We start from the raw sequence: 27025 nt of genomic DNA, 5'->3' as shown, positions 1-27025 counted from the left end.
GCTAATGGCCTGTAGGCAGACAGAAATGAAATTTATAATCGATACTGAATTACATTGACTCCCCCGATCCCAGGCTCCTGGTGAATGGCCTGCTGATCTTAACAGAACTGGAGGTAGCAAGGCTGGGGCCAGCTGCTCTGGGACAAGGTGCAGAGAGAAGGGAGAGGTTTCCAAGAGGCTCAGCCAGTGGTAATAAAACACAGCACTAACCACCATTCATTCAGCGCCTCTCCATTTACAAAGCACTTGGAGAGTGCCTTTCATTTCATCCTCGCCAAGTCTCGGAGGTAGATGGGATTTGTATTTTGCTCCCATTTTATGTGGAAACCTGGGACTGCAGGAAGCCAACGGGCCTCAGGCCTCCGAATTCTCCACCCCTTCTGTGACCTCAGGCAGCCTCTCTGCACACCAACCGCCAGACTCGGAGGCAAAAGGAGGCAAAAGGTGGTTCTGTGCTTTGAGTCAAGCTGCTTGCCGCTTCTCTGATTACGGGAATGAAATCACTGATACCGTGTCCTTTAACTTTTTAATTGTATGAAAACAGGCCGCAGGTGAGAGAAATCCTGTTGGTAGATTTCTCCCAAACCAAGAAGATCATCTACAGAGGCACGAGGTCTCTTGGATTTGACCTTTCCCGTCTTCTTTGAACTTGAGGATTCGCGCCTCACGGTGGTTCATTCGCTCAGCGAGTTTATTGAGAGGCTCTGTGCTATGGTGTAGGGATCCGGGCGTGGGGATCCCTGGCCATCAGATGCTCGCAAATCAGTACAGCGTAGAGATGTCTGGCCGAAGGTGTGTGCCAGTTCCGGGGGCAGCAGAATGGATGAAAACCAACCCCTCTGGTTTGAAAAGCTACTAGGGGCGTCTTCACATGGTAGGAAACTGCACTGATGCCTCCAGAGTGAGTCAGGGCTCAGCAGGCCGGCAAGCACAGAAATGCCGAGATGTGGCGTAAAATGACCCCTATGGGGACCAGTCACTGGCTTTGGAAAAGAGGGGTGTGGGGTATGAGTGGGAGGTGCAGCTGGAGACCTGGCAGAGCACTGGCTCACAGAGGCCTTCTCCTCACCTCCACTCCAGACCCACGCCAGTGATGGCTAAAGCACAGCCTCTTCAAAGGAGACACAGCAAGAGGGACCTCACTGTGGGATGGCGTTTGGAGGTCCAGCTTGTAGATAGAAATTAATGGAGGTCCATGAGGCAGGAGGGTTTAGGGTAGAGTCTGTTCGAGGACAGAGATGTGGGCCCTGCGAGGGTCAGTGTTAAGAGCCTGGGAGCCAGAATTGCCAGGTCTGGCCACATGCTCTCTCATCCTGTGTGTCTTCCTGTGGCCCCTCCTGGGCACATCCCTTCTTCCCCGGCCTTCCATAGTGTAGGGGATGAAAAACATTTCCTCTACCCTCTTAAGTTCTGCATCAGGGTCCTGCTAATTAAACTGATAGAAGACAGAGTAACAGGAGGAAAGGCAGTTAAACCCAGGGGCAGGACAATGTCGGATGGTGATTAGAAAATGTGTGGTAGAGGGGCGCCTGGGTGGCTCAGTCGGTTAAGCAGCCGACTTCAGCTCGGGTCATGATCTCGTGGTCCGTGAGTTTGAGCCCCGCGTCGGGCTCTGTGCTGACAGCTCAGAGCCTGGAGCCTGTTTCAGATTCTGTGTCTCCCTCTCTCTGACCCTCCCCCATTCATGCTCTGTCTCTCTCTGTCTCAAAAATAAACGTTAAAAAAAAAAAATTAAAAAAAAAAGAAAGAAAGAAAATGTGTGGTAGATAAAGTTGTTCCAAGTCTCACTCTCCTCTTCCTGGTACAGGAGTGGGGGAGGCATCTACAAGGGGAATTTATACCCTGCATTTAGGCAGGAAGCGGGAGGAAAGAGAGCTCCTTCAGCGTTTGCCGTTTCCCGGTTGCCTGCCCCTCGAAACAGTCAGTGTGCCGTATTGCCACCATCAAGTGGCATGTTTCAGGGGGCATAACCTGACCCTCTCCCATGTTCACTCCATTCTCTCATCCAGCTTCAGCCTCCCCACTGGTCTCCCAGCCTCCCAGCCCAACTTGGTCCTGCTGCCCTCCTGCTCCTGTTTCCCTTGACACGTGGCGCGGTAACAGTGAGACCTTGCGTCTGGGTGTCTCTGCTCCCCCTTTTACCTCTGCTAGGGCAGGCGCGTGCCTTTTCATCTCCATACCCCAGGGGCTAGCACAGGGTAGATGCACAGGAGACCCCCACGAGTGGGTAAGTGAGTGCCAGATCAGCCGAATCGGAGGGGGTGTGCCGCATGGAAGTTTAGAGCAAACCCTCTTGCCAAAGACCAGCACCAGCTGAGCCGGGAGGCAGACCCGGCAAGAGCCAATAAAAATAACTTAAAAAAAAATTTTTTTAATGTTTTTATTTATTTTTGAGACAGAGGGAGAGAGAGCATGAGCAGGGGAGGGGCAGAGAGAGAGGGAGATACAGAATCCAAAACGGGCTCCAGGCTCCAAACTGTCAGCACAGAGCCCGACGCGGGGCTCGAACTCACGAACTGTGAGATCATGACCTGAGCCAAAGTCCAACACTGAATCGACTGAGCCACCCAGGCTCCCGTAAAAATAACTTTCAAGAATGTGATCTTTTATATTGATTTCTTAAAATCATTACAATAATCACAATGAAAACAAATCCCAACTTTCTAGACCACCTCTGCGCTCTCTTAGAATTAGTACTGGTCTTGGGGCGCCTGGGTGGCGCAGTCGGTTAAGCGTCCGACTTCAGCCAGGTCACGATCTCGCGGTCCGTGAGTTCGAGCCCCGCGTCAGGCTCTGGGCTGATGGCTCGGTGCCTGGAGCCTGTTTCCGATTCTGTGTCTCCCTCTCTCTCTGCCCCTCCCCCGTTCATGCTCTGTCTCTCTCTGTCCCAAAAATAAATTAAAAATGTTGAAAAAAAAATTAAAAAAAAAAAAAAAAAAAGAATTAGTACTGGTCACTTACGTACCCCTTGTCGTCTTTCGTCCTCCGGACCCTGAAGTGAGATCCGTTGGGAGGGCCTGGCTGCTTCTCTAGGTCCCTCGGATGGGGGTCCTAGCAGAGAACAGATGACCAGGTAGAGTCCAGAAAGAATGCTAAGTGACAAGTTGGGAAAAAAAAGTCGGGGACACTGAGGAACCCTAGTGTAATAAATCACCTGAGGCTCGCGCAGTATTCCCCAGACAGCACAGGGACCTGACGAGGCCCCCTCGCCCTCCGCTGCAGATTGCATTAACGTTATGAAACCGTCTTGTCCGGCTCTCCACATCGCCCCTTCCATTACCTCACCTCTCCTCTCAATCAATCTTTCAGCCTCAATACTTACCCTTTAAATCAATTCCGCTCTGTGAGCCATCTTGCTAGTTCTCCAGCCTGGCTTTAAAATCCCATTGACTTTTATAAATCAATTGTGTTTTAGCTCATGGGCAGCCACTCGTCCACGCTCTTGGGGCTGCACTTACAGAGCTCCAGATGGAGAAACATTCCCCGGCTGGCTGCAGGGCCTTCCCAACCCCAGTGAGCACTGCCAGGACCCGATGCCCCTGTGGCCACCCACGACCAGTGCTGCCACAGGCCTATTCAGAGGGCCCTGAAGGCAGTCGGGTGTGTTAGGTGGGGTTCTCCTGAGTAGCCCTTGAGATGAGGATTGTCATGAGGTAATCTATCAATCAGGTGCCCCCAGGAGACACCAGAGAGGGGGTGAGGGAGCAGGACAGGGAATGGTACAAAGCCCAATCAAGGGAGGTGTCAGCCTGAGTCTCCTGGGATTTTAAAGTGTGAATACACCTCTTTACCCCTCCGAGTGGTCTCCTGCTAGAAATCAGGCTGCAGGGGCTCTCAGGCTCCCACACCCAGGTACTTCTAGTCTTCCCAGTGCCTGGGCAGAGTGGTCTCCCTTAACCCCAGGGCAGTCTTCCAAAACAGGCCTGCAGCCCTGAAAACCCAGGGAGTCAAGCCGTAAGGTACTTGGGATGGGGGTATGCACATAAAAACAGGAAGAGGGATCCGAGGGAATTTGGGCAGAGCTTCAACATGATCCACAATCAGAGGTGTCTATGCTGCGTCCTCAGCAATGTGTAAGTTTCAGGACCCACCAGATGCTCCGGTCGCTGCACTGCTGGGCAGGTGAATGGCCCACACACCTTCCCTGAGCCCCTCCTTATGTGGAAGGGGGAGCAGACAGGCTGGAGGGGACCCAGGCCCAGCAGAAGGTCTCACAAAGAGGGACCCCCTGACCTGGTGCCCTGGAAGGGCCACAGATGGGCCTGGGTCCGGCTTCCAGGAAGCATTATCCGTTCGGCCTGGAAGATCCGAGCAGGCAGCGGCCAGGCTGCTCTTGTTTGTGTTGAGGTCCCCAGCCCAGCATGATGCTTGTCACAGGTAAATACTTGTAGACATTTATCAAACTAGTGATATTTAATTGTTGTTTGACATCTCCCAAGGGGATCCCATTCCATACCAAAAGAACTCTTTCGTTTTACAGTTTTTATTTTCATTTACTTCCCATAATGGAACGCGTGCATTCCTTCCCTGTGTAAAATACACATCACTCAGGGGTACACTATTCCCTCCGTGAATGGTCACCATCAGAGCTGTGACATGTTCTTTCTACACAAATACACATACCCACCAAAAATACATTGTGATGCCTTTTGTTTGGGAGGGGGTGTTTTTCTTCCCTTTTTATAGAATTTTGTGTATTGTTCTGGAACTTGCTTTCTTCCACCACTATAACAGAATTTAAATGTTAAAAATACAGCAGGAAAGGGGAGCTGGGGGCTTGGGGATACCTTTTTAAAGGACGGTCGGACCTTCCTCATGGAGAAAGTGGCACTTGAGTTCAGAACGAAGGGGCAGAGAGAAGTTCTGTAGGGACAGGGGCGGCAGGTGCAGAGCCGGGTGGCTGGCACATGGCTGGCAGGTCTGCGAAACAGCAGAGACCAGTGCAGTCAGGGCTGGGAAAGCACAAGAAGGTGAGAGGTCACATGGCCAGGGCCGGAGGACCCCCGGAGGCTGTACTGACGGCTCTGACTTTTACCCTGCGCATGACAGGGAGTCCCACAGGGCTTTCCTAGGGAGCAACATAGTCTAACTCCCATCTTCAAAAACTCTCTCTGGCTGCCTGCTAGAGACTAAAGGGGGTGTGGCAGGGCAAGATCCAGCAGAAAGGTTCCAGCAGTATTCCAGGTAAGAAATGATGGCCGCCTGAGGATGGAGTTTCACTGACTGATGGCGGAGACCTTGGGAGGAGTAGGGGGCATGGCCAGGAAAGCCCAGGAGTTCAGCTTCACACATGTGACACTGGAGGTGTCATGTGGACAGTGTGACAGACACATTGGTCTCTGCACGGGCACCTCGTACACACGGATGGTGTTTAAATCCACAAGACAGAAGCAGATCCCCGAAACAGTGAGTGTGGGTAGAAATGGGGTCCAAGGACTGGCCCTGGGCACTGGACTTAGAGCTGGGAAGATGAGACAGCATGGCGGCCAAGGAAGGAGGGGAGGGGAGGGTGGTCTTGGAGCCCCAGGGTAGAAATGGCCCTGGAGGAAGGAGGTTACCGACTGGATCCATTACCACCAGGGGTCAAGAAATGGGAGGACCAACCTGATCCCTGGGTTGAGCCGCATGAGGGTCACTGCAGCCTCAATGAGAGTAATTTGGATGGGGCAGAGGTAGGAGAACCTGACTGAGTGGGGTCCAAGAAGAACAGGAAGCAGCTGGGGGTGATGAAGAAGCTGTGGAGATGGATGGTGGTGATGGTCACACAGCCACGTGAGTGTACTTAATGCCCCTGAATCGTACACTTAAAAATGGCTAAAATGGTAAATTTTATGTTATGTATATTTTACCGTGAAAAGGGGCATTAGGAGAGGAATTGGAGAAAAGGGAGTGAAGACACCTTTTCTGAGGTGTTTGATAAAAAGGGGAAGCTAAACATGGCAGCCCGTGTACATTCACCCCGTTCCTTTTGACCTCTGCAAAGCGTCTTACAGTGTGAATATAGCACAGTTTATTGGGCCATTTTCTGATCGTTGGCCAATTGGGTTTTCCCCATTTTTAGGGATCGCATACAGGGATGCCCTTACAGGGACTGCCTGTGCACTCGTGGTTCGTTCTTGTAGGACAGAGACGAGAGGTGGAATTGCTGGGTTATAGACCGTACATGTTTTTAACCTGAGTAAATACAGCCCAATTGCCCTCTAGTTAGTGGCTTACAATTACTCACAACCCCATCGACACATGTCATTACCAGACTTTAAAAATGTACCTGCCTGAGGGGTACACTCGCTATATTACCTGCAGGCTATAATTTGCATTTTGTGGATTACTACTGCAATTCGGCATCCCGCACGTCTTGATTGTATTGTATTTTCTCTTCTGTGCGTTTACCTGTTCACTTCTTTAATTTCTTCATCTCTGAGAAGTGAAAGCTCCCCATTTCCTTGGTAGGCAGAGGGCGTGAATCAGGGCTTGGTCGGCTGGCCCCGCCTCTTATTTTGCCCTAGCAACGCCTGGATGCTGCGCAGAGCTTTGCCCTTCTCTGATAATGAATGAACCTTTGGGTACTTGAATTCCATTTCCTCTACCCAGAGTTCTGACATCTCCCTGGGACTAAGGACCTTGAAGATGTAGGGGACCAAGCTCCCTCCTAGAGAACTCTCTTTGCATGAGTGTGTGTGTGTGTGTGTGTGTGTGTGTGTGTGTGTGTTTGCAAGTGTGTGTCTATGTGTAAGAGTGTATACATACATGAGTGGAAGAATGTGCATGTGCATGAGTGTGTGACTGTGTATGTATGTGAGTGTGTGTTTGTGTGTGCATGCATGAGTGTGTGTTTGCAAGTGAATATGGGGGCTCCCAGGAAACACCAAAATCTCAGGGTTCTGCTCTGTACCTGGAGGAGTTCTGTAGATTTGGGAGGCATGAATGGATAAATAAGTGAATGAATGAGTGAATGAATGAATGGCTGTGATGTGAGCGAAGGGCGCCCTCCTTCTCCCAGGGTCACGAGCTTGCCCTGGGCCAGCTCCTGGGCCCTCTCCGGAAACTCCTATCAGTTCTGGAACTTTAGAATGTCTGAGCTCTTTGACTTTGAAAGCTTCACCTAAGTGTTCACAGAATTGAATAAGTTCATTCAAGGAAATGCTGAGGACAGGAACAATGGTTATTAATAAATCATAACAATGATTATTTTCCTTTCGAGATACTCAGTGGGCCTTATAAGAAGCAGCATCTCTGTGATTGATCAGCTGAGGAAAAGCCTGGGCTGGTTTGGCAGCTTCGTTAGCATCTGTACGAAGTGCCTCCCTGGTGAACTGAGGCAGCAGAAGCTGACTTTTCTTCTCCTTTGAGGGAGCCTGGGGCAGCGCAGGCAGGGATGCCTGCATCTGCTCAAACAGAGACCAGTTTAACTTCCTGCGTCAGTGCAGACCCCTTGCCTTTGCCCCAGGGAACGAGGCTCCCTCCCACCCCGCCTGTCCCCTCCCCCTGCTGCCTGTCCCCTCCATGCCTGCAGCCCTTGGGAGGGAAGTGCCCAGGGCCTGGGGATCAGGGCAGAAAACACTCCCCCGTCTTCGTCCTGCCACACTGAGGGACCATCAGACCACTCACAGAGCAGCGATTTATTTATTTATTGGACAAGTGTGCTGGCCACCTGCTGTCCACCAGTGCCCTGTGCTCTGAGAGCTTAGCCTTCCTGGGCAGACATGCTCAGACAGACAGTGCCTCACAGACATGGCCCAGTGCCCGGCCGAGGGCTCCCCAGCACTCCTCAGGGTTGGGGTGCACTGATGAATCGCTGAATTTTTGTTGAACTCCTCTATGTGCTGGCCCTGCTCAGGATGCGATGGGGGGATGTGGAAAGAAGGAAGGTGCCTTCTGGGTCCTACCAGCCCTATGATCTTATCAAATGAGACCGTTTTAGGCCCCAGTGCAGCAGAAGACAAAAAACAAAACCAGGGATGTGGCGCTGGAACATTCTACAAAGCCAGATGCCTAACTAAAGACCCCAAAGGGTCCAGGGTTCTGCATAAACCCTTATGGATTCCCCAAGAAGAGAAGAATATGCAAATAGAGGAGGCCGGAGCCAACCCACGCCCTGCAGAAATTCTTCACCCATGGGAGCCCAGCTTCTGTCAAGGCTTATCTTAGAAATCTCTAGACATAACAAAACAAAAGCCTAGGCACTGCTGACTTGATTTTACCATTGATTCTCAAGCCATTAAAGGAGTTTTAGAGATGAAGAAACTGAGACCCAGAGAAGAGAATTCAGTAACCAGGGAACACCCCTGTCCCCTTTCCACCTCAGTCCTCTGTCAGACTCCACCAGAGTCTTGGGGTTGTGGTAACCCTACTGTCCAGGTCCCTAGGGCCCCATACGTCCCTGGGCCCGGAAAGGGATCAGTGCCTGCTGAATCCAGCCCTGCTCCAGCCCCTCCACAGCTTGAGATGGGAGGAGAGGTGGAGGAACAGGTACAACCCTTGGAGCAGAGAGGTCCCTCGGGATGCTGCGGGTCCCTCCACCCCCGCCCCTGCTGCTTGCCAGCGGGAGCCCAACTGCTTCTTCCCACAGAACAGCCAAGGTTTCAGGGCAGAGGCAGAGTGCAACGCAGACCCCGGACATGGTGCTATGGGCACCTGGAAATGGAGGGGCAGCCTTTCCAGGGCTGTAGGGACACTTCTAGGGAAGTATTAAGGCTCATTCAAGAGGGGAAGAAGGCCCAAGTGACCAGGAGACCTACGAGGACCCCAGATGCGCCCCCACCTCCAGGGGCAATCAGTTAAGCGGGCAAAGGGAACAGGCTGATGCTTTATACAGAGAATAAAAGCCTATGGGAAGATGATCCCCTGATAAGTGACCCAATAACACGGTAAGCTAAGACAGTATCTGAGTGTCATGTTCTACCTACTAAATTATGGAGTAGGACCATGCAAATTATGATATTTCACGTTGGTGGTTACGAGGCTAGTGGCACACCAGTATGGTTTTGTGGCATCACATAGCCACACACCATCTTGAGAAGGAAGCGTGTAACGGTGCCTAACCAGCCAAGAGCCATAGAAAAGCCCGGGCCCTCTGCCCTGTGAGTTTGCCCCAGGAACCAATCTTCAGGAAACACTTCTGCACGGAGACATCTGCTGCACCATTTCCATTATCAGAATCCTCACTGTCACGGTAACCGGTTACTGGCACCATGTCCATGCCATGTCCTTGCACTCTGCAAGACTTGGCCGTCTCTCCTCCTCCACCTCACCTGGCAGGGTCAGGTGTCACCATCGTACACGCACCCAGCTCGCTAATCAGCACACTGAGGCCGACGACTCACAGAGCCAGCCGTGATCCGAACCCACCCAAGCCCGTATTTCTTCAACCAGACCCCATCGTCTGTTTAATCAAATAACTAACGTTGGAAGGACTCCAAACACCCAGCCATGAGGGACTCTTTAGGTAACTCACAGGGATAGTAAACAGCCACAGAAATACAGGAGGGAAGTGGACTTTAATCTAGTATATTCCCATACGTATGAGGACCAAGACCCACAGAAATGTGGGGAGCAAAGGTATAGAGCAGCCACTAAGTGCAAGAGCAAATGAAGGTCAGCCCTTGGTGCAGGGCTTCAGAGGTGGGCCGCTTTCCTGGAAGGAGGAGCTGAACCATGCCACCTGACTTCTCTGATTTGCCTTCGCTCTAGTTTCTCAGGAAGACCCTCTGTCTGCAGGGATCACAAGTCCCCTTTCTGTGCGTTGGGATGAGCCTGGAAACAGCCTGCTTGCTCTCTGGGCCAAAGCGCAGCCAAGACAAGGCTGGAACATTTGACACTGGCCTCACCACAACCAAGGGACAGCTACGGGGAATCAAGGTGGAGAAGACACGGACTGACATAGTCTGAGCTATCACAGCTGCTCAGGGTGGCAAAGAGGATGATGTGTCCTCTTAATCCCCCTGCCGTCGTGGGCTGGCCCCTTCTAGAGCAGGGCCCCCAGTGGTAGATTCAGGATTATTCCCAGGCCATATGTCATTCAAGGTGAATCTGGGGACCACCAGACTATACAGTCTCTTCGGATAGCAGCTGAGTGTCATGTCACACTTAATATCATGATAAGACATATACATACTTAATCATCAGGGAGAGATTAAGTAGCCTGTGATATTTGGCAAGCATGACTTATATCCATTCCCTGAGCAGCACGTGGTAAGAACCGTGTAGAACTGGATAAGACATCATGTCCTCCCCTCTGCGCCCCCTCAATGGGGCAGAAAGGAAACCACAGACATAATTACCAGCCATGGGTCATATGTGCTAATAGATGGGGAAATGACTCTCTGGAGAGGATTCAGAAGGAGGGTTCTATGGAAGAAGCATCTGAGTTGGATCTTGAAGGATGTGTGGGAGCTCACCAAGCAGCCAAAGCCAGGGGTTGAGTGAGAAAGGGCTGGAAGAAAGGTCCAGGTTACTGGGACAGCATGGGCAGAGAGTAGGTCAGGCTTAGGGAACTGTGGTCACTAGTGCAACAAGAGGAGCTTACACACACACACACACACACACACACACACACACACACACAGAATCACAGATTTATAATGCTAGACCATGGGTCGCAGGGAACATGCATTCCTAACAGAAGTTAGGATCCGTGGTTTAAGAATTACAAGTGTGATTCCATTTAGAAGAACTGTCCTTCCAAAGTCCAGGGTGGCCCCTCCTGGTGATCACTGCAGCAATATCCTTGCTACTGGCCAGAGAGGGGAGAGTTGCTTTTCCTGAGACAGAGCATAAAGAGGGAGATAATGATGTAGAAGAGGGTTAGTAGGGGACAAGGACCCAGTCATCACTGTGAAGGGCAGTACCAGTCCTGGCAGAGTGTCAGGTGGTGTCACATGGGGAGCAGAGGGAGCTTGCAGGGCAGAGGGCTCATGGACACTCAGGGACTCTGGGGTAGGAGAGATGGCCCCTTTGCCCTGCCAAGGATCCATTAACAAGTTACAACAAACAGCTGGAGTGGAGATCCCGCTTCCCAGGCCCACTCTGCCAGGATGAGCCCTGGGAAGCAGCAAGGTGACTTTGGGGGGTTCTGGGAAATGGTGTTCAAGTCTGATGCCTCCAGAGAAAGGGTGAGGGAGAGGGGCTGCTGGGCCAGGGAGCAGCCCCTGCACAAACCTGGGAGAGGGGCTGATGGGCCAGCTCCCTTGGGGCCTGAGTAACAGAAACCCCGATGGAATATGAGCTCCAGGAAGACCCAGATTTTTATCTGTTCATTATTTCACTGCTTTATCCCAGCACCTAGAACAGTAACTGACACATATAGGTACTCAATAAATGGCTGCTGAATGAATAAATGGATTAACCATTGAACAAATGGAAAGATGATGGATGGATGGAAGAAGGTAGGAAGGAAGGAAGAATGGATGGATAGAAGGATGGATGGATGGATGGATGGATGGAAGGATTGATGGAAGAAGGATGGATGGAAGGATGGATGGATGGAAGAAGGAAGGAAGGATGGATGGAAGGATGGAAGGAAAGAAGTATGGATGGATGGAAGGATGGAAGGAAAGAAGGATGGATGGATGGATGGATGGAAGGATGGATGGATGGAAGAAGGAAGGAAGGATGGATGGATGGAAGGATGGAAGGAAAGAAGGATGGATGGATGGAAGGATGGAAGGAAAGAAGGATGGATGGATGGATGGATGGATGGAAGAAGGATGGATGGATGGATGGATGGATGGATGGAAGAAGGAAGGAAGGATGGATTGAAGGATGGAAGGAAAGAAGGATGGATGGATGGATGGAAGGATGGATGGAAGGATGGAAGGAAAGAAGGATGGATGGAAGAAGGATGGATGAATGGATGGATGAATGGATGGAAGGAAGGATATTGATGGATGGATGGATGGAAGAAGGAAGGAGGGAAGGAAGGAAGGAAGGAAGGAAGGAAGGAAGGAAGGAAGGAAGGAAAAAGTAGGAAGGAAGGATGGAAGGAAAGATATGGATAGAAGGATGGATGGAAGGATGGATGGAAGGAAGGAAGGAAGAAAGGAAGGAAGGAAGGAAGGAAGGAAGGAAGGAAGGAAGGAAGGAAGGAAGGAAGGAAGGATTCGTGGCTAGATGGGTGCATACATGCATGCATGCATTAGTGAGTAAATGGATGTGTGGATGCATGCATGGACGCATGGATGGATGGACAAACCTGGGGAAATGAAGACCCTAAGGGCCTAGAGACATAGCAGAAACTAACCAAGCAGGCATGCTGTGCACCTATCCCAAGTGGATAACCTTAGGTGGCTGCTGCTGAGGTGTTGCAGTCCATGGCCCTTTGTGCTCAGGGGGAATATGCCAAGCACGCTCATGCCCTGCTGGCCTAGGCTCCTATGACCTGGTCACAGGGCAGTGGGGATGCCAGGATGGGGCAAGGACTGACAACAGGCGTGCATCCCTCATACTCATCGCGTGTGTTCTTGGCTTCCAGCCCGCTCCAAAAGCCTGGTGATGGGGGAGCAGAGCCGGAGCCCTGGGCGGCCGCCATGCCCCCACAGGCTGGGCCCCATACTGAAGGAGGGCTGGCTGAAGAAGCAGAGGAGCATCATGAAGAACTGGCAGCCGCGCTGGTTCGTGCTGCGTGGGGATCAGCTTTTCTACTACAAGGACAAAGATGAGACCAAGCCCCAGGTGAGAAGCACGTGTCTTGTGTCCTGGGGCATCACGGCAGGGTCCGAGGGAGGGCTAACTAGGCCCAGGAGAAGGGAGAAGGCAGAGACCCTCCTGTCAGGACCTCCATTCCTCCAGCCCCTAAGCCACTGACCTCACTCACGGTGACACTTAGCCAGGATTTCCAAAGTGATTGTTATTCCCAGCCCCCATGTTCCTGGTATCACAGCTTGTTTTACTGAAGCACGGCCACAGCTTCAGCAAGGCAAAGGTCTCCGTATAATGTGGATAGAGAGCCTCTCTGCACAACTTAAGGAAAACAAACCTTCCCTGCATTCCTTTCAGCCTCTTGGTAACGCTCCTGTTACTTCCGCTCTCCCAGGTGGGCACCCAAGACGAATCTAACCCTAAACTGAAATCCGGCTCACTGTGGAACCCCTATGTCCAATGCCTCTGCCTCTCAGTGGCTCCTCCTGTTCTCCACCAATACTGCACGATCCACCTGATCCAAGGTCAGGTGGGTGGGAGTCTGTGCACATGTCAGCAGTTCCCACAGTGTGGAGATGGGGTCTGGGAGGGGGTGCAGAGAGGGTGCTCAGTGATGGGCAAGGTGGGAGGAGGGACCCAGGCACAGCACGGGATCACATGGACATCACGGTGAGATGACCTTCCCACCCCTCTTTCAGTTCTTCTGAGTCTCTCAAGGAGGAAGCATCTGTTGGGTGCAGGCATATGTTTAGCCATCTCCAGGGTTTGGGATCCTCCCTTAAAAAATGGGGACAGGGACGGGGACAGGAAGGAGCTGGCCTCATCTCAGAGCCTTCAGTGGCAACAGTGCATACGTTCTGTCTTCACTGTAGTATTCTAATGGTTAACTTCTGTTTGTGGAAAGTAGTACTGGGTTCCGTTCATGACAGTGACATCATGGTTTCCCCTCTAAAATACATCTAAGTTAAAATTGAAAAGTGTTTCACAGCAATGTGAAGGTACTTAGTGCTCCTGAACTGTACACTTAGAAATGGTTAAAACGTTGGGGTACCTGGGTGGCTCAGTCGGTTTAGTGTCTGACTTTGGCTCAGGTCATGGTCTCGCAGCTTGTGACTTTGAGCCCCGCATCGGGCTCTGTGCTGACAGCTCAGAGCTGTGTCTGTGTCTCTCTCTCTCCCTCTGCCCCTTTGGATTCTGTGTCTTTGGATTCTGTGTCTCCCTCTCTCTCTGCCCCTCCCCCCACTCACACTCTGTCTCTCTCAGAAATAAACATTAAAATTTCTTTAAAAAGAAAGAAATAAATAAAAATGGTTACAATGCTAAGTTACCTGTTATGCATACTTTACCAGAATAAACAAATAACTACTGAGTAAGATTAAAAAACTTTTCCATAAATGCCAGCACCGAGGAGTGGTAGGGAGGACACAAATCGTGAAGGAGGTTCTGAACTACGGCTTAAGAAACCCTGATCTTGTCCAGACTCCTTGGTTTCATAAGGAAGGAACACAGCTCCCAGAGACATTTAGTGGAACAAACAGAAACTTTGGAGTCAGGCAGATCTGAATTTGATCTGCATTAGATCTAGCACACTAGCTTTATGACTTGGGATAAGTCACTTACTTTTTTTTGCTTTTGGTTTTTCTCACTGCTAAATGGAGACATTATTCCCTATGCCACAGAAATGCGCTAAGGATCAGCTCGTAGCACATACACATATCTGATGGCAAATTCTAGCACATGGCCTATCTGATGCTTCTTCAGCCCTGCCCTTGCCTTGCTCCCCACCTCCCCAGCCCTACCACTGAGCCCACTTCCAAGACTGGGCACCACGCTTCCAGCTTGCCCACCACCATTTGCCTTTTGGCCTTTACTCTCTGTGTTCAAGACCAGCCTTGGCCCTTCAACGATGGCTTTTCTGGTGGACCCATCAGTGACTCTTACGTGTGACCGTCAGGTCACTCTGGTGACTGTGAAAACTTCCAGGGTTCCTAGCATCTTAGGACCCTGTTTGTGGCCCCTCCTGTCATCCCCTCCTGGCCCAGCCCATGGCACTGTCTCCTGGGAGAACTCCATGTTGATGCTGGGCAAGCCCAGGGGACAAAAGGAACATACTCAGGTGACCCGGGCCATGTATGGACCCCTGCCACGGGCTTCCCCACATACTCCTCCTCCCATCTCCCATCAGCTCCAGCTCCATGAGGAAGCTGTGTCTCCCGGATTTCCTGAACTGGACACTCCCCTCCCTCCCCTTTCATCTGTTCCAGACTTCAGTGGCTTGTAGTAGAAACAACTAATAACATGGCGGTGTCCGCGTCCTCAGCCACCAGCCTGGAGGAGCCTGGGGCCCAATCCAAACTAAACCAGGGCATTCACTGCCAGAGAGCCTTTGCATCTCTAAAAGGAGACAGTGTCTCCCAACAGATGCCAGTGTCATGCCCAGGGCCCCTGTTCTGGCCCCTGGCCGACACTCTCAAATCCTCACAGGACAGGGGCGCCTGGGTGGCGCAGTCGGTTAGGCGTCCGACTTCAGCCGGGTCACGATCTCGCGGTCCGTGAGTTCGAGCCCCGCGTCAGGCTCTGGGCTGATGGCTCGGAGCCTGGAGCCTGTTTCCGATTCTGTGTCTCCCTCTCTCTCTGCCCCTCCCCCGTTCATGCTCTGTCTCTCTCTGTCCCAAAAATAAAAAATAAAAAAAAATAAAAAATAAAAAAATCCTCACAGGACACTGTTTCGTCCCATAATTCCTTCCCCCATGAAGCCTGATGGTAGCCCTGTTACACAGGTCCCCAGTCTCCAGGAGACTGTTGGTTAAATTTGACTCACTTAGCTTATACAGTATGATCTCAAACCTGCATGCCTGCTGGCAAAATAACCCACACATTTCCACTTAATTGCGTGAGCTACATGTAATGGACTAATTCCCAATATCTGGTTCCTGGAAAAATGTGCCCTGCTCACTGTTTACAGTGACAGAAGGGCCCAGGCAGTAAGCACCCTCCTGACAGACAGCCTGTCATCTGTCTAGCAGATGTAATTGTCCAGAGGAGGGAAGTCCAGCTACCCTTGATGCTGCCCAGAGCACATAACACGTGATGAGGATAACTCTCGGCCCATGCTCTTGTTCTCTGTCAGAGCCCCATCACTTCCCTTCTCCCCTTCTCACTAGCGGGAGGATCAGCGGAGAACATAAGAGCTAGAGATGGGGAAAGTCAAGATGGAGGAAAGGGGCCGTATGGACTTACACGGGAAGATAAGGCAAAAGTGCATTAGGGCAGAACCTGGAAGTGTGCCCCTGTCCCTACTGCTTTTCCCAGCACATGCCGCTGATGGCTTCTCCAGCAGACAGACCTTGTGGTTACTAATAGAAGATTCCAGGTTTTTGCGTCTTAGCGGTCTTAGCTTCCACTGGAAGTGTTTCTTGAGCCATGAAACCTCCTACCACATTCTTTGTTGAGCAGCCTGGTCCGTTTCCACCGTTCGAGGACTCAGTCTAGTGATCTGACACCCAAGTCCTTCACTTGTGGGTCTCTTGGTTTTGAATAGAAAAGGAACAGGACAGAAATGGCAAGTATAACTTCCAAAACATGCGGCGGGGAAAATGTAACAAATTCAATGTGATCAGCTCAACACATGGGCGGAAAATGGAGGAAAGGAAAAAAGACAAGAGGGAAAGGTAAATAGAACACAAAAAATAAGCGAATAGGATGGCAAGGATTAGGAACAAAGTGTCATCATCACAAATGTCAGATTCGTCGGTCTCTTAAATGACAGAAAGTGGAAGACTGGCTTTAAAAAAGAGCAAAAACCAACAAGGTTGCAAAACAAAACGATGGAGACAAGATAAGCCAGCAAATGCGATCAGAAAGAGAGCAGATTTAGCAACATCAAAATCAAATATAATAGAATGCAAGGTGATGGGAACAAAGAGAAATATTTCATAATAATATAAATAACATACCGAGAAAATAGAGCACCTGCAAACTTTTATGCTCTTAATGACACAGCTTTGAAGGATACATAAACAAAGAAAACCAATGCTCATCGTTCTCCAATTTTTTTTCAAAAAGTGAAATTACAGGGACACATTCATTGACTGTAGGACAAAAGAAAGACTTTTAAATTAGCAAAATGATACTGAGTGGGGGCGTGTATGCAAGAGAGAGAGAGAAGTTCTATACATGTGGAAATAAAACACCCACTTCATAATACTTCCTAAAGTAATAAGGAAATCAAAAGTTAAATCAAACTTCTAGTTAAGGATGACTAGATTTAAAAACCCCGCAACTCCAGTGTAGAGCCCTGACTGGCGCTTTTGAAGGTGTGAACACACCTGGGTAGAAGGGAGGGGGGAGACAGCTCCCCACAGCATCCCAGATGCTAGAAGACAGATGGGCGAGACCCAGGAGAGCTAAAGTCTGAGCCCGCACTAGGACAGCATGACGATCTGTCTGGTTTGCAAAGCAGCGCCCCCTCACTTCCCACCAAAGATTCAGGAATTGGCAAGGCCAGATATCTCTGGAAATGAGGCCAAAAGAGGAGCTGAAAACAGGAGAACTGGTGGAAGGTCAGCGTAGAAAGCAACTAGGTCGCAGATCTCCTGAGCAACCTCACAGAAAGCCTGACTGCCTTCCGTCTCTGTAACAGTGGAGTTGGTTCTCTGGGAGGGCTGGGAGCAGGGCACTCCAGGCTGAAGACGCTGGCCTGCTGGAGCACGAGACGGGGATTGATGGGCTCCAGTTACTTAGCACCACCCCCTACCACCCCCAGTCTCCATCCCACATGGGGCTCCCAGGCCCCAGCAGTCAAGAATAGCCCTCAGGAAGGAAATGAAGAACTTTCACTGAAGAATCTGACAGGCCGAGAAAAGAAAAAAAAAAAAATATATATATATATATATATATATGTGTGTGTGTGTGTATATATATATACATGTCTATATATATACACACACACATACATGTCTATATATATACACACACACACACATATATATATACATATACATACACACACACACACACACACACATATATATATATACCGACAGCAGCGCTTCCCCAAGGGAAGCAGCCCTGGCCCATCTCTCTCTGTTGGCCTGTCATGTAGACAGTTCCTCATGGCCCCTCATACAGCTTCTGGTCACTATTTACAGAACCAGTCCTAAGCAGGGATAAAAAGGTTTGGGTCACTACCTATTTAAGGAAAGAATCTCATGTGAAGGACAGACACATACACAGGAAAGGAAGGGAGGAAGGAAGGCAGGAAGGAAAAGAGAAAGAAAGAAAAAGAAAGAAAGAAAGAAAGAAAGAAAGAAAGAAAGAAAGAAAGAAAGAAAGAAAGAAAAGAAAAGAAAAAGAAAGGAAAGAAAGAAAGAGAAAAAAGAAAAGAAAGAAAGAAAGAAAGGAAGGACGGAAGGAAAGGAAGGAAGGAAGAGAGAGAAAGAAAAGTGGAAAGAAGGAAGGAAGGGAAAGAAAGAAAGAAGAAAGAAAAAGAAAAAGAAAGAAAGAAAGAAAGAAAGAGAAAGAAAAGAAGAAAGAAAGAAAGAGAAAGAAAAAAGAAAGGTGGAAGGAAGGGAGGGAGGGAGGAAAAAAAGAGTTAGAGGGAACAAAAACCATGCAGGGGGGGAAATTTTATATAAAACTATGCACGACTTCCTCAGAGACAGACCAGTAAAATGGACAGTCAGAGAACAAACCAGTTCCCAGAATCCAAAAATAAAATATCAGAAACGAACCTCCAAGGGAAGAGTTGGAGGGAAAATATGACACAATCTTCCAGAAAGAAGAGAGGAACAATCCAGAGGAAAAAAGGAGAGGTAGCCCAGTGTCTGAATGGGAGGAGTTCTAGAAAGAGGAGAGACAAGAATCCTTAGACGCTTCCGCGAAATTAGATCTCTGGCAGGGGAGCATAAGCCCTGAGTGCCGACTGCCATAACCAGCCTTGCCGTGGAGGTGCAGGAAGGTGCAGGAAGATGCAGGACGTGCCCATCTAGGGGCAGGGACATGAAAAAAGCAAAATCTCAGCCTTCCATGCTGGGAATTGCATAGATAATACCTAGAATTTTAATACAAGACATAATAATGTAAGCATACTATTTTGAAATGAACATAAGAAATGAAAGAGAAAAGCCCCGGCAGAAAGAGCTGGAAACAGTGACGGAGATTCAGACAACGTGGAAGAGGAAGGAATTGCTGCCTTATGCCAAGCGTTGTGGGACTGTTTGATTCATCTGACTGTATTGTGATACAACCTTAACTAAAAAAGTGGGTGAAAAAAACTGAAATAATTTAGCTGGGGAGTCCTCGGAATACAAGCTGTGGGAAGGGCACGGAGAGTGAGGTGGTGACCAAAACACTCGGGATTTATCTGTATTCTTTTCGTGTCTTACAGTGAGACAATACCCATTGAAATCCATATTTTACAATGTTTTTAATTAAAACAAGAAAAGAAAAACTAATACCAGAAAAGGAGTGTGACAGGGACGCAGCCCTAGAGAGTTCTTTCTTCTTTAGGTAACCACAAGGGGAATCAGCTGAGGGTTCGAAGGGCTCCCGCTTCTGGACAGTCACCAAGCCCAGCCAGCCTCTGCAGAGCTGACCTGACACATTGGGGGTGCTCAGAAAATGCATTTAAAGTGAACTCGGGTGGGGGTGGGGGTTTCTGGCAGCTCACGTTCAAGAAGGAGCACAGAGTCTCTGAAGTCCAAGTGCGAGGCTCATTGCATTGGCGGGAACGCAAACTGTGGACGGGATACCAGAAGCTGGATGTGGAGGGGCTTGGTTGCCACATCTGGGAGCCTGTGTCCTCATTCTGTCAACAGTGTTGATGGGCTCTGAAGGTTTGGGGGCTCAGATTTGGCCCTCAGAGCTCTGAGAGGGAAATCTTCCAGCACCAGGACAGGCAGGGGATGGGAGGGGGCCAGGCTGGAGGCAGAATGACCATTCAAATGGGGCTCTTGTCCTGACATCGGGTGTGTCCAGAAAACCTGCCCTGCGCAGGAGCAAGGGGGTGGGGGCCTTGGGAGCCGCAGGGGAGAAAGCGTGGCAGGTGACAGCTGCAGCCTGGGGTGACAGAGTCTCAAATCTACGCCCCAGGTTGGCTGATGCACCACAGGCATTAGTGGAGGTGATTTAACAATCACCTGGAGGGGCGCCTGGGTGGCTCAGTCAGTTGGGCGACCGACTTCGGCTCAGGTCATGATATCGTGGTCCGTGAGTTCAAGCCCCGTGTCGGGCTCTGTGCTGACAGCTCAGAGCCTGGAGCCTGTTTTGGATTCTGTGTCTCCCTCTCTCTCTGACCTTCCCCCATTTATGCTCTGTCTCTCTCTGTCTCTAAAATGAATAAACGTTAAAAAAAAAAAAAATTAAAAAACAATCACCTGGAGAAGGGGCTGGCTTTGCCTTTGTGTTTTCCAGGGGGATAAGCGATGGGAAGCTCGGCCTTGGGAGAGGAGATTGATTTAAAGTTTGATTTAATTTCGAGTAAAAGCTTGGAATTGGGAGGAGGAAAGACAAGATGGATGGGAAAGCAGATGCACTTCTAGGAGCAAACATTAACACTGGACAGTCAGGAGCCAGAAATCTTAAAGAAAGAGGAAACCTCTGGGGAGGAGAGAGAGGCCATCTGACCCTAGAGCTTGAAGGTCACAGGGAATGTGCCAGCATGCAGCCAGTCAGCCCTAGGCTCTGCCTTGTGCAAGGGGAAGACAGTGCTTTCCTGAGCCGGTTCCTTGGGTCCTTGCCCCTGGAGAAGGTGCCTGGGTTCCTCGGATGAGGGAAGTGGGGGGCTGGCATCAGGCGTAGGCTAGTGGGTACACTACCATAGCGCCTGAAGGCCGACAGATGTGCAGCAGGACCACTAGGAAGCAGCTCTTTGCTGTGCCGCTTAATGTCAGCCTGCAGAACCTCCCAACTTTGCCTGTGTGACACTCTACCCAGCACCCCCCCCCCTTATCTCAGCCCTGTCTGGGGGCCACAATCAAGATGCTGTCAGGCCAGTCAGAGCCCAGCCCGTGCTCACAGCAAGGCAGAGAGCGGCCCATGCGTCAGACGCTGCTTCACGTCTAGACCTTGTGAATCGGGCTCAGCTGGAGTTGATTTAGCACACGCTGACTGAGCATCCTTCGTAGGTTGTGAACTATTGCTCAAACCAGCCCAAGAGGATGATGATGATGATGATGATGATGACGACGACAACGACTGCTGCTGTTGTTGATATTGCTGCTGCTTTTTTATAACACTTCCTGAGTTTAATGTCTGTTCCCCATTCTAGACTGTAAACTTCATTCAGACGGGGCCACGGTTTATCTTACTTATCCTTTCTCTTTTCCCACCACCTAACACCGCACTGAGTACATACCTGATTCTTGGTAATATTTGATGCTTACGTGAGTAATTGAAGGAATGGATGGATGAATGAAGAAACAAATTGAATGAATGAGTGAATTCTGACCCAGCCTTGTGTTGGATGCTCGGTAGGAAAATACTTGATTGTTTTTGTAAAATGCCCGATGGCTGGCAAGGAGGTAACTGGACTGCGTTCCCTTATGAGAATGTAAGCTCATCAAGGTCGGGATTTTGTCTGTTTTGTTCATATCTGTGTCCTCAGTGTCCCAAGCAGTGCCCGACACAGAGTAGAAGCTCTGTAAACACTTGTTGAATAAACATTCATGATTTCCTTTGAGGCTCGGAGCAAGCTTACAAAGGCAAGATCTAAGTCATTTCTGTTGTACGCATGGAGAACGTGATGCTCAGAAGGATAAAGTGGAAGCTTATGTGCTATAATTTTCTATATTTGGACTCAGAGAACCTGGGTTCAAATTCCATTTTTGCTGCCTATGAGCTGCAGATGTGGGGAGGTCTTTGAAGCTCCCACCTTTGGTGCAGTGTTCTGGGGCCCTGGTTGTGCTAAGGACCAGACAATGGGAATGGGGCGGGGGTGTCAGTGCTGCCCAAACTCTCAGAGACAAGATACGTACAATCCTTCCAATGGGATCTAAAACAGAAGAGCTCCAAGAAGCACTAAGAAGCCTTCTAAAATGAAACGTGAGGGGGGCCTGGGTGGCTTAGTCGGTTAAGCTTCCGACTTTGGCTCAGGTCATGATTTCAAGGTTTGTGAGTTCAAGCCCCACATCGGGCTCTGTGCTGACAGAGCAGAGCCTGGAGCTTGCTTCAGATTCTGTGTCTCCTTCTCTCTCTGTCCCTCCCCCTCTTGCTCTTTCTCTCTCAAATATAAATAAACATTAAAAATTAATTAATTAAATTAAATGGGAAAAGCAGGTGACAGATCCAGAAAGTGAGGATCGTCCAAACCCACAGGTTTCCCTGAGAGCAGCCTTGCATGTGGTCCACGCTGCCTTTTTCAATAAAGAGTCCATGCCAGTGGGTGTCAGGACTGCCATGGACACCCGCTGTCTGGACCCCAGCAAGCCGTTTTACAGAATCCCACATGATAGAGATGGACAGACTTTTGTTGTCTGGCTTCCATGCTTACCAGCTAGTAACCAAAAAAGGGGATTTCCCGCTCTGAGCCACCATTCCCCTGTGTGGGGTGAGAATCACCACCGACCACAAGGGCTGCCGTGACAGTGAGATTCAACATGTAGGCAACACCTTAGAGGTGGTCTTCTCCCCTGGGTGGGACTGGAGCCAGTGAAGGCTTAGTAAGTCACCCAGCTCAATGAAGCAAGACGAGTCCAGTGGTGTGCATCATGACCCTGATCTTGGCTCTGCCTTACTTCCTGGGTTTGAATCTAGCTAACAGCAAACACTTCTATGCATTATGAACCAGGCATGGTTCTAAGTGCTTCGCATGTATTAACTTGCTTTAATGTTCATACCGACTGTAGGTGGTATGTGATAGGCTGGTGTCCGAGGATGGCCACCGCCCGTTCCTGCCTTCCCCGGAGTGCACACTGCTCCTCCCCACAGGAATTGGAATCGATTTCCCCTCCTCTGTTCCTGATGAGACAGAAGTGGTGCTGGGCGAGTTCCAGGTTCGGCCTTTGAGACTCTAGGCAGTTTCTGCTTTTGCTCTCACTCTTCTATCTGGGCCATGTGGTTTCTCTCCTGCACATGTTTCCTCATCATTCTGTGGCCCACTCAGGTATCCTCACAGCATGGCAGTGGCTTCCCAGAGCAAAACCAAAGATGCACTTAGTGAATCTGCAGAGCTGGGAGGGACAGCAAAGGCAGAAAACAGCATAGAGATTCAAAATGACTTTGACAGGCTGGTTTCATGGGAAATTGTTAAGATAAAATATAAAGTCCTCCCTTTGGTTCAAAAACAATCACTTGATTTCACAGAATAGAGAAACCTAGATTAAGAATAGGTTGAATGAGGCAGAGGTAAGAGTTTTAATTAGCTTTAAAAGCCCAGTACAGACTCACAGTGAGATATAGTTGCCAGAAGATCTGGGGACTGCAGGTTGTTATTGAGATGCACAGAAATTAGAACAAGGGATGGGAAAACCCATTAAGCTCTGCCGTGGTCACACCAGGTCACAACTGCCACATGATAGCCCCTCGAGGCACCACACTTTCAGTGCAGCAGGACAGCCAGGATGGCGAGGGGTCTGAACTCCTGTCCACATGAGGGACAGACTGAATAAATCATCCAGAGAAGACAGATCCTGGGAAGGGCACCCGTTCGGTCACTGTACCTCACGTGAACAAGACTACCGCTATTCTGTGGACCTCCAGAAGCTGTAGCCAGGACAAGTGGAATTACACAAAGGCCACCAAGTCCCCCTGTATGTGAAGAATCCTCTGTTCAGTGGAGTGGTCTTCTGGTCAGGGCTGAGCTCCAGTCCCTGGTGCTGTGCAAGCCGAGGCCAGACCGCCACTTGGCTTCAAAGAGAGTTGGTCATTGAATGGGAAGTTGGCCAAAGAGGATCTCTGAGTACCCTTTCAACCCTCAAAGCCAAAACGCCAGTGGAGCCCTTTCAAGGCAAAGAGGAATAGAGGCACAGTAACTAGAGTCAGCCAAACCATGGAAGTTTGCAGAAGTTCCTTTCTGGATGAATAGAACACAAGCCTGAAGAAGCAGAAAAGCTCTGGGTGTCTGGCCAGACCAGGAGAGCTTCCCAGAGTTCCTGCCATTGGCACCACCTTCAGTCTTGGGCAGCTATTCAGTAAAAAAGCTCCAACCATTGCACCTGGCAAAGGTCTGCATGGAGGCACGGTTGGTGGCAAGAGTGCTGATAGATACAGACCTTGATGCCAGGGGACCTTTGCAACTGGTGTCTCCAACTGGTCCTGTTTAAGCTTACTCGTAAACTTGCCCCTGACTTCCCTAGAACTTTTGGAGAGCCTGGCTTCTCTTCCTCCTTCCTCCTTTCCACCTGCAAATCTCTGTCCACAAAAGGGCAAGCAACTAATTACTTCCCTAGCTGCTACCATAGATCTTGCCATAGTGAATTCTAGCCAATCTAGCTGCACGGAGAAGGAACACAGGAGCATGATGGAAAGGTACCGAATACAGCAAAAGCCCCACTCGCTGCCTCAGGATAACTCAAGAGCTAGCGAACAGGTGCCCTCCACAGGGGGTCAGAAGTCGCCATGAGCTAACTGGGGACTGATAGTAACATTACCATTAGTGCAGCAAAGAAAAATTAAACAATAAATGTTTTCTTGTTTAAACTGTCCTTGGGGTGGGGGGTGGGGGCTGCCTGGGTGGCTCAGTCGGTTAAATGTTCGACTCTTGATCTCCGCTCAGGTGTTGATCTCGGGGTTGTGCGTTCAGGCCCCATGCTGGGCGGCGCATTGGGCTCCACATTGGGCTCCACATTGGGCTTTGTGCTGGGTGTGAAGGCTACTTAAAAAAAAGATGTCCTTGGAGACAACTTCGAATGCTTCTTTTGTAAAGAATTACTCTTTGGAGTCTTCTAGAAAGAGAAAGCCATCATTTATTTAGGTTCGAATACCAGATATCAAATATCAAATATCAGGCTTTCTTTTTAAAGGAAGCTTTATATTTTTGAAGCTATTTGAGAAATGTAACTCCCCACTATTAAACAGATAAAAATGAAAATTCTAGTCAGTTACTTTAAATCAAACAGAAACATACTTAGTAAATTCAAATCGGTAACAGCAGCCAACTCATTTTTAAACAATTTTTAGACAATATTTAGTTAAAACTGTTTTTTCCTGCGTTCGGCATGTCAAGGAAAAAAATATAAGATTGAAGGAATCATCCACAAATAATGTGTTTTAAAGCTTATCTTGTACAATACAGCAGTGGTTTTGAAAGTGGGCCCCCCTGAAATAACAAGACCAGTAATAACTCGTGAGTATCTACCGTTAATCATTATATGGTAATATTTGCCACTGTTGTAGGGAAAGAAAACCAAGATACTAAGAGGTCTGATGACACACTCAAGAATATATAAATCACAAGTGACGAGTGTCTGGTTGCCCCTGAATTCTTTTGCACCCAGAATGTCACTGCCTACAAAACGGATCTTTGCCTTCTAAAAATGACTTCTGTGTTTCCTTGAGTGTGGCCTGACCGTTCATGGAGATGTAATGAGCTTCTCTTCTCTCAGTGTCTGCTAATTTAAGTCAGCAAGGATGTTAGCTTATAGTACTTAAATGTCTCCCACTTTTAATCAATCCTTTGGCTTTCTGTTGAACCCAGTTAATTTATAGTAATAGCTACAAGACTGATTGGTAAATTGCTAGTTTTGTCAATTACTAGGCAGAAAAATGAATCAAATGACATTGAGGAAGCATGGAAAATATATTTCATTCATTGTTTAGACCAGAATAACTTACTTTTAATTATATTTGGGGCATTCCAGCTCCTTAATACATTAGTAGACCACTGAGCAAAATGGAGGGGTTTGGGAGCGTCCGTGTAGGTCGCCTGCCTTGCCTGGTCCCCCGAGGACAGAGGGAGCATTTGCTGAATGAAGAGCAGCTTTTGAGAGGATGGGGAGGAGTTGTGCCTTTCTCAGCAAAACACGGCCTAGGCCCTTTGGTGGCAGTCACTGCCACAGGTCAGCCAGGCACAGGTCAGTGTACAAAGAATCCATACGGTGTTTCTTAGACGAACCTGTTCTCAACTAAACAATCCAGTGGCCACTCTCAGAGGCACTATGTGCCCCAGAGCACAGCAGTAGTTGAAGAGCTTTGAGCAATAAGACAGAACCAAACCATTTCCAGCCAAAGGATGGGCCCTCCCACAAGGCGAGCCCCTGGACCCAGCATCAGCACATCCCAATAGTGCAGATTCTGAGCAGAAACAAACTTCTGAGGAAGTGTGTCCCAAAGCATGGGCCAGGCTGAGTAAGCAGGCTCAGCCTCTGGGATGGCCTGTCCATCATGGGGTCAGAAGGCTGGAAACATGCCAGGGACGACTGCATGAAGAGCAGGCTTATGGTTCATTGCCAAGGACTCCGGGCTGTGGAGAGGCCCTGTGTCCCGCCCCCTGCCCCTCGCCCCCCACTGCTCCTCCCGGTGTGGGACAGGGGCCAAGTGGTAATGCCTACTAAGGGCTCCCAGTTCAAAGGGAACACCAGAGGCTTTTCCAAACCCACCAGGCAGTCTCCAAGGAACCAGGGCAGAGTGAGCACTAAGGTGGGACAGAAATCTACACCAACATCCACCCAAGTCCTGGATCAGAGAAAATACCGGAAAGAGGCGGGTGGCCAGTGAAGACGCTCTCCCCTTAAGAAACTCAGAGCATGTGCCTCTGATGGCTGGTTCCCATGTGAATGCACCAGCCCTCTACCGCAGATACCGAGTGTCGTGGGCTCCACATGGATCGGGCCTATCTCTGTTTCTCCCTTAAGCCCTCCATCTGGAAAGCCAGGTATTTTAAGGAGGCAAAGAGGCCTACCATTGGGTCCAGTGAGCCATGGGGGAAGAGAGGCCACTTTCATGCTCTGTCCAGGGGAGATCCTACAATGGCTGGGCACGGGCCAGGGACTGCTGTGATAGCCGTGACCCCTTATACAGCGACCTACAGTCTTGCTGGGCTCCTTCCAGTGCTCCAGTCTAAATAGGCAGGAAGTGGGTGCCACATGGCCATCACAGCTCAAGGCCAGAACCCAGATCTCCCTCCAAGCCCTGCTCAGAGCCTCTGACCACGAGAGTGAGGCAATTTCCCTGTGCCTTCTAATGCCACATTAGATGGGCCTGATCTCTCATTGCCTTTCCCTCCCAACATCAGTCAGAGGAGCGAGAGAATAATCTTTATTAATTAAACAGCTTGGCCTACATAAAAATACAATGTGTAAATAGTACTAGGATTCTAAAACTTTGTGTGTGTGTGTGTGTGTGTGTGTGTGTGTGGTGCCAAGTGAGCAGTTTGGGATAAAATTATCTAAAGTTTAATTTCTCAAAATAACTTCTAATTAGTTACAATAAATAATGCTAAGTAGTCCTAAAA

The 27025-nt window shown here is 49.5% G+C and overlaps 1 protein-coding gene across 7 annotated transcripts in view; it reads left to right on the top strand.

Annotated features, from left to right (window-relative positions):
- ARHGAP22 (Rho GTPase activating protein 22) overlaps window positions 1-27025 on the top strand; it is a 175594-nt gene that overhangs the window by 46320 nt on the left and 102249 nt on the right. For all 7 annotated transcript variants that reach the window (XM_058696969.1, XM_058696968.1, XM_058696965.1 and 4 more), the window contains one exon: window positions 12470-12669. In XM_058696969.1, the coding sequence (XP_058552952.1) occupies window positions 12470-12669 (200 nt within the window). The remainder of the gene's footprint in view (window positions 1-12469; window positions 12670-27025) is intronic.

The sequence above is a fragment of the Neofelis nebulosa genome, chromosome 13 (assembly GCF_028018385.1).
Source record: "Neofelis nebulosa isolate mNeoNeb1 chromosome 13, mNeoNeb1.pri, whole genome shotgun sequence".
Classification (NCBI taxonomy): Eukaryota; Metazoa; Chordata; class Mammalia; order Carnivora; family Felidae; genus Neofelis; species Neofelis nebulosa.
Note: the sequence above shows the minus strand (reverse complement) of the source record. Positions and strands in the feature narration are given on the sequence as shown.